This window comes from Lynx canadensis, chromosome D2, assembly GCF_007474595.2.
Source record: "Lynx canadensis isolate LIC74 chromosome D2, mLynCan4.pri.v2, whole genome shotgun sequence".
Lineage (NCBI taxonomy): Eukaryota > Metazoa > Chordata > Mammalia > Carnivora > Felidae > Lynx > Lynx canadensis.
In genome coordinates, this window is record NC_044313.2 from 12,166,533 (window position 1) to 12,178,828 (window position 12,296).

The following is a 12,296-nucleotide window of genomic DNA, read 5'->3' on the forward strand; positions in this document are numbered from 1 at the left end:
TCACATTCAAATTACTTCATTTCATGCAGAAGTCAGAAGGCTCTACTTGATTCCTAAACAGATATGAGAACCTTTTGCAGAACCGGTAGAAACAGTCATCCACACAGGTTAACAACAAAAATCCGTAGAAATATGAAACTAAATATCTAGTTCCCCACCTGGATTAGTCCTTTTTGGGTTGGGGCGACAATTAGAGACCAAGTGTTGCTTTCCGAAGCATTCGGCTATTCAGAAGCCACAACGGGAATCTTCTCATAACTAGGGCTGAGGCGCCCAACACATAAGTTAACGCGGGGAAGCAGAAGGTAAGTTGATGCGAGGAATCAAAAGGCCACGAGGACTTCTCTCCGCCCCGGCTCCGGCCCAGGCCCCGCCCCGCCGCCGAGGTCCCGCCCCCACATGCCCCGCCTCCTCCGCTTCCCAGTCGGCTTCGCGAGTCCCGCGCGCACTGGAGATGGCGGCCGCGGTGGGAAGGTTTCTCCGGGCCTCGGTGAGTGGCTGCAGACAGGCGACAGGCGCGGAGACACTGCAGTGGCACCGAGAACGTAGCTCCCAAGCAGGATCCTGCTCTCTGCCGTCTGGGGGCCTTTCGCCCTTCTTGGAGGGCACCAGCGGGTAACGGACCCCAGAGGCCTCTCCTCTAGGGAATGTGCCTGCGCAGAATCATCCTACCCCCGCCTCCTCCTAGCTGTCCCCTCTTCTAATCCCTCCTCACCCAGGAGTCGCGGGTCCCCAGGCCTTTTTCCACCTGAGCACCTGGTTCCGGAGGCAGGCGACCTGGGCTCTGTTCCCTGTTCTGTAGCCTACTCTGTGACCTTGGACTGACTTTCCGAACCTCAGTTTGCTACCCTTCCTTACCTTAAGATAGAAAGAGTGATGGCCTACATCAGGGCGTTGCTGTGAGCATCCACTCGATGCTGGATGGAAACCAAAGTGGTAAAGTACCAAGTGCTAAAGTGCAAAAGGTACTTCCCTTCTCCCACCCCAGGTCTGTCCCCACGCTTCTCAGGCAAAGCCTAGTTCCTTCTTGGTACCCACCCTCCCCTTTCTCCTGGCGGGGTTCGACGCAGGCTCCTTCTTCCTGAGTCATGCTAGACACTGTAGTTGAGCACACAATTCCCTTGAGCCCTGTACACACTTTGCCGGAGCCTGAACTTTGCTCTGCTTGTTTGCTTATCTGTGAGGCCTTGTCTTTTCTGGGAAAACCTTGACGCGGTAGAAATTGCTTAGCAGATCGTGCTGGTAAAGGGCTTAAATACACAGAGCATGGCCAAGTCCTCTTGGTTTTTGGACCCTCTGTTGTTCTTAAGAGCATGGCGTCTTTACGGTCTTATAATTCCCCTCTGCCTTGCAAGATTTTAAACTATTTATATACTTTTAAAATAAAAGTTATATCTATATAAGATGTACAACGTGATGATTCGATATACATAATGAAATGATTACGACCGTCAAACTAACATATCCCTTCACATAATTCCCTTTTTTGTGTGTGATGAGTGTGCCTGAAATCTATTCTCTTAGCAAATTCCCAGGGTTCAATATAGTATTATTAAGTATAGTCATCATACCCCTCTACATTAGATCTCTAGACTTATTCATTTTGCATAACTGCAACCTTGTACCCTTTTACCAACATCTCCCCATTCTCCTCTTGCAGTCTTGAAGGAGAAGGAGGCAGAAGAGAATGTTAGGAACATGAAGATTCAGGGGTGCCTGGGTGGCTCAGTTGGTTAAGTGTCCGACTCTTGGTTTTAGCTCAGGTCGTGATCTCACAGTTTGTGAGTTCCAGCCCCACATTGCCACATTGGGCTCTGCCGTGATGGTGTGGAGCCTGCTTGGGATTTTCTCTCTCTCTCTCTCTCTCTCTCTCTCTCTGCCCCTCCTCTGCTCATTCTCGCTCTCTCTCGAAAAAAAAAAAGAACATGGAGATTCAGTCTATGCTCTTAGAGTTTTGGGTTTGATATTTGGTTCACAGGAACAAGGATAGCTGAGCCCACCAATGGCCTGATGCCCTTTCAGCAGGGCCAGCCTTCAGCTACCGTTCTGGGGCTACTTCCTAATATAAAGTGTTTCTCTTTCCAGGTTGCCCGACATGTGAGTGCTATTCCTTGGGGTATCTCTGCCTCTGCAGCCCTTCGACCTGCTGCTTCCCGAAGAACATGCTTAACAAACGTATTGTGGTCTGGTTCTGCTCAAGCAAAATTGGCTTTTAGCACCAGTAAGTGTTAATGCCTTGGGTTGACCCTAGAATGAAAACAGGAATCCTCATCTCAGGACAAGGGTTCTGAACCCTGTCTATGCGTTGGGCTCACTGGGGAAGATTTTTTTTTTTTTTAAATGTTTATTTATTTTTGAGACAGAGAAAGACAGAGAGCGAACGGGGGAGGGTCAGAGAGAGGGAGACACAGAATCTGAAGCAGGCTCCAGGCTCTGAGCTGTCAGCACAGAGCTCAGTGCGGGGCTCGAACTCACGGACTGTGAGATCATGACCTGAGCCGAAGTCAGATGCTTAACTGACTGAGCTACCCAGGCGCCCCGCGAAGATTTTGAAAACATACCACTGTCCAATCCCACTACAGACAAATTAAGTCAATCTCTGAGGTGTGAGACTGGGACATCATTTTTTTTTTAATGGAAATGTAGTTGATATGACAATATTATTAGTTTCAGGTGTACAACGTAGCGATTCAAGATTTATATACATTAGGTGGTGATCACCATGATAAACCTAGTTATAGGCTGTCACCATACAAAGTTGTTACGGTATTATTAACTGTCTTCACTGTGCTGTGCATGGCACTCCACCCCTGTCTGTCCGTTTGTAACTGGAAGTTCCTACCTTTTAATCCCCTTATCAGTATATTTTAAAAGCTCTCCAGGTAATTGTGATGTCCAGTCAAAATTGAGAATTGCTGAGGCAGACAGCCCTTGTGTCACATTACCATTTTGGTCATCAGAGGTTTTAATCCTCTGTGTTGAGGAACATGGAGGGAGCGAGGTGGTACTCAGATACCTCTGGGCCTCGCTGTGTATGAGGGGATGTGAGGTAACCGGAAGTGGCCAACAGCCTGTCGGAACCAAGGCTTTTGGATTCAGACCGGTGTGCTAGTCCTAGCTGGCCACATGAGAGCATGGACTCCTCCACGACCTGAGTAAAACAAGGCTATTTCTTGAGATTTACACTCCCATTTTCTAGAATGTGGGTTTTGCTAAGATGAGCCTCACATAATGAGTGATATTTGAAAATACCTCCTTTAAATTTGTCCCACCTTGTAAAAAGCACGTGCCACATGTAATCGCCTGAGAAATATACTTCAGCAAAACCTTTGCTAATTTTACTACCCTGGAGCTTTAGAAAAAATTTCTAGTAATTTGATGCCCCGCATATAAAACTTTCCTTGTCCCCTGTCCCAGACCCACTCCAGCGGCCCCCACCGTTTCTGAAGCCTGGGTATTTTGACACTTTGCGGCAAGTTGCCAGTGGAAGCAAGTCCTCTCTAGTTCTGACACATCTCTCGTACCCTTTCCTTCCTTCCTGTCCTCTCAGGCACACCCCTCCTGTCCATACCTCTCATTTAGATAACTGCAACGCCCTCCTACCATCAGTCTCCCTTCCTCCTGCTCCCCTTACCCTCCCCTGCCAGACTAACCCTCCCAAGAAGAGTTGACTCATCTTCCATCTCCTGCGTGTAAACCTCCTGCGTGAAACCTCCAGTGAGGACTCTGTCTTTTTTTTTTTTTTTTTTTTTAAGAACAAACTCTAGCCTGATATTTCAGGGCTGTCACAGCCTGGCTTTCAGTCATTCTTGCTTTGTCTCTCACACTTCCTTCCACACACCTGCTCTCTCTGTTCTTTGTTTAATGTTTTTTATTTTTAAGAGAGAGAATGCACACACGAACCAGGGAGGGGCAGAGAGAGGGAGACAGAATGCAAAACAGTCTCCAGGCTCTGAGCTGTCCGCACGGAGCCCGATGTGGGGCTCGAACCCACGAACCACAAGATCATGACCTGAGCTAAAGTCGGATGCTTAACCGACTAAGCCACCCAGGCGTTCCTGCTCTCTCTGTTGTAATCAAACTGTGCCACGGGCTGTTCCCCACACTTGCCCAGTTCCCTCCTCCATGCCATTTGCCCTGTCCCACGTGGCCTTGGCAAAATCTAAACCATATTTAGAATCCATGTCCGGGCTCATGTCTTCCTCAGTTCTGTCTTAATGCCATCCCCACCATCTCTGGCGTCATCTTGTTCATCTTTTTAGTTCCCATAGTACTTTGAATTGAATTTGTATACAGTCTAGACTACAGAAGGTGGGGGGGGGAATTCCCTAAGATGTACAGTTGAACTGAACCTTTTAATTTATATACTAGTAATTAATTACTGTGAGAGATTTGCATAAAGTCAAGTAGGTGCGTGAATAAGCAGATGATGAACTGTACGTGCGTGTGGGCTTCCTTCAGGTTCTTCGTACCATGCTCCTGCCGTCACCCAGCACGCACCCTATTTTAAGGGCACTGCCGTTGTCAACGGAGAGTTCAAAGACCTAAGCCTTGATGACTTTAAGGGGAAATATTTGGTGCTTTTCTTCTATCCTTTGGACTTGTAAGTATAATTTCTGTGATGCTTGATGTCATTCTGAGAGCAAGCAAAGGTCCCTGCTTCCCCCTGACATTTCCTATCTCTGGTTGCTCTTCTGGTCAAGGGAAGGGTTCTTCGGGTTGTTTATCGCCAGTGGCCTTGCTGAGTACAGCTTGCAGCTGCAGCTAATCTGATACCTGTGGAGGATGAGGTGGCATTCTTAGTGGGGTTGGGTTTTGATATGGCTCTTTTCTGTACTCCAGAGCAGTGGTTTCTGTAAGCCAGTCTGTCTGTAAGGAAGCTTTCGTTGGCCTGGAGGAAAATGAGAAAAGTAAAGATAGTAATAAAATGAGTTTTCTCGGGCGCCTGGGTGGCGCAGTCGGTTAAGCGTCCGACTTCAGCCAGGTCACGATCTCGCGGTCCGTGAGTTCGAGCCCCGCGTCGGGCTCCGGGCTGATGGCTCGGAGCCTGGAGCCTGTTTCCGATTCTGTGTCTCCCTCTCACTCTGCCCCTCCCCCGTTCATGCTCTGTCTCTCTCTGTCCCAAAAATAAATAAACATTGAAAAAAAAAATTTTTAAATGAGTTTTCTCATAAAGTTATTTATTTTGGGGGGCGCCTGGGTGGCTCAGTCGGTTAAGCGTCCGACTTCGGCTCAGGTCATGATCTCGCAGTCCGTGAGTTCGAGCCCCGTGTCAGGCTCTGTGCTGATAGCTCAGAGCCTGGAGCCTGTTTCGGATTCTGTGTCTCCCTCTCTCTGACCCTCCCCCGTTTATGCTCTGTCTCTCTCTGTCTCAAAAATAAATAAAGGTTAAAAAAAAAAATTAAAAATAAATAAATAAAGTTATTTATTTTTTTCTTTATTCTTAGAATATGCCTCTTTTCCCCTGCCCACCCCCATTTTTTGATATGATTTTTTTTTTTAATGTTTGAGAGAGAGAGAGGGTGAGCGCGTGCTTGCAAGCAGGTAAGGGGCAGGTAGAGAGGGCAACAGAGGATCCAAAGCAGGCTCTGTGCTGACAGCAGAGAGCCTGATGTGGGCTCGAACTCACGAACCATGACATCATAACCTGAACCAAAGTCAGCTCCTTGACTGACTGAGCCACCCAGGCATCCCTTGTGATATGATTCTTCAATAGAAAGGGAAGTCCATTGAGGGTGGTTAACCATTTTTGCTTTTTTCACCTATAAGCAAGTGAAACTAGTCTTTAGACTACGTATCGTTTAAATTCTAAATCCTTGTTTTTAAATTCTCTGATGGGAATTGCTTCCCTTTTTTTCTAGCACCTTTGTGTGTCCTACCGAAATTGTTGCTTTTAGCGACAAAGCCAATGAGTTTCACGATGTGAACTGTGAAGTTGTTGCAGTTTCGGTGGATTCCCACTTCACCCATCTTGCCTGGATAAACACACCAAGGAAGGTATAGACCTCAGTTACCCTACCTTTGCAGTTAGCTTCCTAAAAACTGGAAAGATCCCATGAAAGACTAGCCTAGAAGTTGTTAGAGCATGATTAGTCTGAAATAGGCGTTCATAGGTCCTAAACTCCTGGCAAATTCTGTTAAACTCTGGCCATATCTCCCTCCACATTGCCTGGATTTACTGCCCACCACTTGTGTGTTTTCCAGGGTACAAACAGTAACAGAGACCAGTCTCAGCAGAGCGGGGCAGAACCAGCTGGGCATGGCTGCCTCCTCTCTGACCTGTACCTTATACATCCCACATACCCGGCCTGGCTTGTGGGACGGTGGTTAATAATTTCACTCTTTTGCATGATCATTGTTCCTGCCTGAAAAGTTGCTTGGGAGAATCAAAATTTCTAGCTGTGTTCCCAGCCTATCAATACCAAATTATTCAAAGTCTTTATTACTCTTCCATTTTTATGCTATAGAAATTAATCTTCAAGTAAGAGAATACTTCAAGAATTAGGAAAAGAAAGTTTTACAGTATTAGCTGGGTTTAAATCCTGCCTCTGTCCCTTTCTAGCTGTGACCTGGAACAAGTTACCTAACCTTTGTGTGCCTCCAGTTTCCTTACCTGTAAAAAGGTGATTATCATGGTATCTGCTCCAGGATGGTTGGGAGGAGGAAGTGAGTTAACAGAAAGAGCTTAGAGCAGCACTCGGCCTGCTGTCGGTGCTCCGTCCCGCTGCCTGCTGCCATTCTTGTTGGCCTCAGACATCATGTTACCTGGCTGAGACAGTGTAACAGCCTGTCGCGTTTGCATTTTTATTAGAATGGCGGTCTGGGCCACATGAACATCGCACTCTTGTCAGACTTGACTAAACAGATTTCCCGAGACTACGGCGTGCTGTTAGAAGGCCCTGGTATTGCTCTAAGGTAAGATCCTGTTCCTTATGAACTTAAACTTTGTTTTTCGTGTTTAGCATCATCTCACTTCTTAGGGGATTTGTAGAGACCTCGGTAAAGCGCTTTGAAGACCAGAAAGCCTTCATTCACCTTTACTTAGCTTTAGTAGCGCCAGTGAGTGCCTGCTGCGAGGGTTGGCAGAGGCTTTCAGAATGGCTGTGATAGACCCGCCCCCTGCAGCACCCTGAGTGTTGATGGTCACACTGCTGCGCTTGCCCTAACCACCTGGGAGCCGCTTTCATGGTGGGGGGTAGGGGGTGCACTCCTGGCGTGTTTGGGGAAGGGGAGACCAGCAGCCCGTAGGAGTCAGGAAGCTGGCGTGGGTGAGATCTTATTCAAGCCCGAGTCAGACCAGAGTTTGAATTTTGTTTTTTAACTCAGCTATTTATTTAACAGCTGTAGGACTTTGGGAAAGTTAATGTAACCTCTCTGAGTCCTACTTTTCCTGTCACTGAACTGAAAATGTACCTCCCAGGTTGGTTGGGAGGGCTAAATAAGGGGAGGCAGCCAAAGTTTACAGCACAGGTTCTGGTAGCTGTGAAGACCTTTGTCCCAGAATGTCATTTCTGTCCTCATGCTTTCAGTAGTTAGAGCTTCATTCCTTTGAGTGTTGAAGCTTTCCTTCTCTAACAGTCCTATATGCAGGAATGCAGGCTTCCTGCCGGAGGGGGGGGGTGGGCAGAGAATAAGAACTGAGGCCTTAGAATGGCATCTTGATGACCACTGAGTGAAGGAGGGTTGGGCAGAACTTCACCTCCAGGAAGCCGATGAGGACCTCACTGGGATGCACCTTGCAGTTTTGCTGGGGCTGGTTGGAACCTACTCACCTGCTCTGTCTTGGTACCTCACTCTTCTCTGGCCCACTTTCCTTTTGGGTCATCCCTGGGATTTTAGTTCTCCACCTTGGAGCTTGGGCCTTTTTTACTCCAGGCAGAGTCTGTCTTTCTTTAATAAACTAAAGCCTGGCTTTGGCAAAGTTGGCTAGGGGAGGAGAAAAAGAGCGCTGGCTTTTTCCTCCCAGGATCCCCTTCCCTGTCGGGTCTTGCTGGTGTTGCCGTTACTTCCCTGCTAGTTTCACCATTAGGATTGACAAGGGAGGGTAACCGAGTCTGGTTTGTAAGATGAGGCTTTCTTCTGGAGTCTGTGGGCCCTGCTCCGTCCTCGCTCTGCATCTGCACCTGCACCATGGACTCCAGCTTGGCTCCTCTCTCTTGAGCATGCGCCAGGACCGCTGAAAGCCTCAAAGCCCAGATCCCCAAGAGCCGGGCCCAGGGAGGAAGAAGCACCATTTTACCTTGCTGTTTTCTCTTACTTGCTTCTTCCCTGAATGACTTAACACTTGGAATGCCACACCCTTTTAAGATGGGCTGTTAAAACCTGTGGTTTAAACATATCTGCATATGTCATAGTAACACCAACACTTGTACAGAAGATGAACACAGACTTTGGTTTTTCCTTTAGATTTCTGCCCTGAGGCCTTACTTAAGGCCATTAAATTCTTTCTGCAAAGATTTCCCCTGGGATTTTCCACCATTTCCCCAAGAATTCACTCATTTCATAAGTATTTACTGAATATAGATAAAACACATCTCTGTCTTTTCCCTTTGCCTATGGTTTCTTGCCAAGGTTTGATACGGCAGCTCAAAGAACACCTGCTAAATATCACTAATAAGTGAAAGAAGTCTTTGCTCTCCGTGACTTTTAGACTCTGTGTGACAGTCCAGTCCCATTTGCAAAGGTGACTACCTGCTTTCCATGTTGTCCTGGTCCAGTCACACCTTTGTTAAGGCATCTCATCAATAGGAGATGATCAGCTTTTTATATAACAATGAAAACACCATGTTTAAGCATATGATTGAATTTAATAAATGCTTTATTGATGAGAATTAAAGACAAAAGTGGGTAGAAGTTAGACTTTCTAGTTCTCTCTAGAACATTCTGCCGAAGTACTAATGAGCACAAATTCTGATGCAGAGGTCTCTTCATAATTGACCCCAATGGAGTCATCAAGCATTTGAGTGTCAATGATCTCCCTGTGGGCCGAAGTGTGGAAGAGACCCTCCGTTTGGTGAAGGCATTCCAGTTTGTGGAAACCCATGGAGAAGTCTGCCCAGCAAACTGGACCCCGGATTCTCCTACAGTAGGTTTCTTTTCCAAAAGCAATGAGGTCCCAGCATAAGGATCCCAGGTCCTTATTGCCTCAAGAGATGCTGGCCTGGAGCACCCACAAAAGAAGCCACCCTTGGTGCCAGGGTGCAGATAGTGTGCAAATGGGTGAGGCTGCCGCGGGGTGGGGGTTGGGGTGGGATCAGGGATCAGGCAGGCTGTTAAAACAATGTTCATCCATGCATTTTAAAGGAAACAGACCACACTTTAAAAAGTAAGAGAACTTTGGGTTAAAAACTGAGCTTTCAACTCACTTTTGAGACTGTTATCTTAAAGGCAGTTACCTGATTAAATGTTTTTGTACTTTCAGATCAAGCCACATCCAGCTGCTTCCAAAGAGTACTTTGAGAAGGTAAATCAGTAGGTCATCCATCCCCTGCGTACCTGCAGCTTCTCCCATCAGAAAGAACCACATTTGGACTCGCCTATTAGCATTTCAAAGATGATGATTTCTAGAAGACAAAAAACCAATTATGTTTGCATTCATAAATAATACTCTGAATGTTTTCTTTTTGTAACATTGGCTAAGGCTTTTTTAAATGTACTCACACATACAAAGCGTCCTTTATTGGTAACCTCTTGGTGGCTAGTTTATAGAATTTGCTAGTTCACCTATTCCTTCGATTGTGTCTTCAATGGGAAGAGCAAACACTCTTCTTTCTCAGCCTTACTCGAAGAACTTTTCTGTGCAGCAGAGAAGTCAAACGAGCCCCCAAAGCTTCTGATCAAGGGTCCTGAAATTTTCTTCTTGGATTTGTTTGTACTAAACTGAATTTTCTTTTCAGGTAGCAAAGATCATAGTTTGAAGGTGTTAATGTCAGCAGTCTGCTTTAACTCTTGCAGTGGACGTATATGTACTTGAAACAAATGTGAATCATGTTTTTAAAAAAACACAGTGACAAATGACTTAAGCGATCATGCATGTTTCTCTTCCCTGAGATTAAAATAGTTATTGTACTTATTTGCTAGCTGACATAGTGTCCACAAATATTGTAGATATTGATTGGGCGTAATTATAAAGCATATTTATTGAATCCAGTAATTGCATTTTGAAATCATTGTAATTATTTTCTTTTCTGAAGTGCTCAATGTAAAGTACATAATAAACATATTTTAAAATATTTGCATGCTCAACACCATTAATTGTTGGTTCGGCTTATGTTGTGAGGCTCTAGGTCTCCTACTGATTAGAACAGCAAACATTTATGGAGCATTTAGCTCAGGGCCCCCAAATATGAATAAGATGCTGGCTCTGTACCCAAGGAACTCAAGTTAGGGCAAGAGAGATATGGAAGCATCTATTCATTATATCAGTAAATCCTGGGTGCTGTTTTGGAAGCATAAGGGTGAACAAAAAGAGACAACCCCCTTCCTTCATGCAGTTACATTCCAGAGAGGGAAACCCAATAAATATCATAAAAATACACAGAATGTTTGAAAGGGAAATAAAGTAGAGTAGGGGACTAGAGCAGAGAATTGAGATGTTCTAGATGGGGTCGTCAGGAAGGCCTTAAAGTCAATGTCCAGGTCCGTTTTCTCATCTGTAAAATGAGGGCAATAATTGTCATACCTCAGGGTTTTGATGAGGATCAAGTGAGATAAAACATGTAGAAAATGAGGGTGCTAGGCAAAGGGTTTGGCAAGTGCAAAGGGCTTGAGGCAAGAGTAGGCGTAGAGTGGATGAAGAATTGAAGGGGCTGTGAGACTGCAGTGGTGAAGGAGGAGAATGGTCATGGGGAGCCCAGAGTGCCTTATGGATAAACTGGGGACTTTGGATTCTCTTCTAAGAATTTAGAAGGTTTAGAATTTAGAAGGTCTCTTCGAAGGTTTTGACTGACAAGAGTCGCCTCAAACGCTTTTCTAGGAGGATCACTCTGGCTCCTTTGTTAAGACTAGACTATAAGGGTCCAGAGAAGAGAAGCTGAGCTGGATTTGACATACTTGAGGGTAGAGCCAACAGAAAATAATACAGGTGTGCTAAATACTATGGCACAATACGCAGTAGATGCATTCCTGGGGTGTGAGGGGAGCACTGGGGAGGGGGGAGCTTACCCAGCCACTGGCATGGGGGTGAACTTCCTGGAAAAGGAGATGAACTCTTGAGGTTATTGAAAAGTGAGCCAGGTGAGCTGAGCAAAAGGGGGCACAAATTCACATCAGCCTGCATAAAACCTTAAGCTTTCATGTCCCTGGAGGGAAAGACAAAGCAAGGGACAGAACAGGCCAGCTGGCTGTTAAAGGCCCAAACTGAGCTTTTCCAACGGACCCAGGGTCATGTTAGGGCTTTTACATGTTTCGTCTCATTTGATCGGCAACAAAACCTTAAAATGGGTATGATTACTGTCCTCTTTTTACAGATGACTAAATAGACCCATTTATGTTGACTTCACCAATGCCATCCAACTAAGTAACTTATGGTCTTCAACCCAAGACTCCTGAAGACCCCTGAACTCCCTAAACGTCCAGGAGCACACATTCTACAACCACCCCACCCACCCCAGTGCAGGGCCAGGATGTAGGGGAGGTAGCAGCAGGAGGAGGGCAGATGCATTTCTTCTCCACAACCAGACCCTACTTGATCTGGTATTCAAAGGAAGGAACTGAAACTGCCCCAGCACTAGAGAAAAACTTGGGAGATTGCACTTTATGCAGTGCCCTCTTCCCCCCGCAGGGTCAGGGCCCCACACTTAGAAGGGCCCTAGGCCTGGTTTAATGCTCAGGATGTTGACTTTTTGAAACTCAATCGTTTTTAAATAAGGCGTGCCACATTTTCAAATTTCACCGTGAAAATTAAGTAGCCAATCCTGACTATCCCCAACGCCCTTCCAAAAGGTTGGCACACCTGTCATCTGGGTAAGATTCAGGTTCTTCTCAGTAGGTACTGTGATGGGGGGGAGAGGGGTCCATAGGTGACCCCTCCAACCTGGAAGCGGTCCAGCTACCCTAAAGGGAGAATAAGGTTGGGAAGACTTGGTCTGCAGGATGGGCAGGTGCACGGGGACGGAAGGCTCACGGGGACCAGGGCGGGATGGAGGCGTGGGATCTGGACGCTGGAGCGTGGTGACAGCGAGCATGGGGAGTTCGGGGACCCGGCAGCGGGAATACCGGGCGCACCGGGTTCCCGCCACTGGCGCGCGGCGACAAAGAGCAGCGGGCGAGCCAGGAACCCGGCAGCGGGAACAGGG

The 12,296-nt window shown here is 46.6% G+C and overlaps 1 protein-coding gene across 1 annotated transcript; it reads left to right on the forward strand.

The window, feature by feature from the left end:
• Nucleotides 1-412: 412 nt before the first annotated feature.
• On the forward strand, nt 413-10,232 carry PRDX3 (peroxiredoxin 3). Its single transcript, XM_030334900.1, has 7 exons — nt 413-490; nt 2,086-2,221; nt 4,462-4,603; nt 5,862-5,997; nt 6,812-6,915; nt 8,920-9,085; nt 9,422-10,232. Exons 1-7 carry the CDS (start codon nt 455-457, stop codon nt 9,473-9,475), a joined length of 774 nt encoding a protein of 257 aa, XP_030190760.1. The 5' UTR covers nt 413-454; the 3' UTR covers nt 9,476-10,232.
• Nucleotides 10,233-12,296: the final 2,064 nt, after the last annotated feature.

Bases quoted from the DNA above. Each gene is read 5' to 3' on its own strand.
- PRDX3 (XM_030334900.1), top strand. From the start codon at position 455: ATGGCGGCCGCGGTGGGAAGGTTTCTCCGGGCCTCG. The intron at 4,604-5,861 runs GTAAGTATAATT...CTTTTTTTCTAG, and splicing joins TTCTTCTATCCTTTGGACTT to CACCTTTGTGTGTCCTACCG. The intron at 5,998-6,811 runs GTATAGACCTCA...CATTTTTATTAG, and splicing joins GGATAAACACACCAAGGAAG to AATGGCGGTCTGGGCCACAT.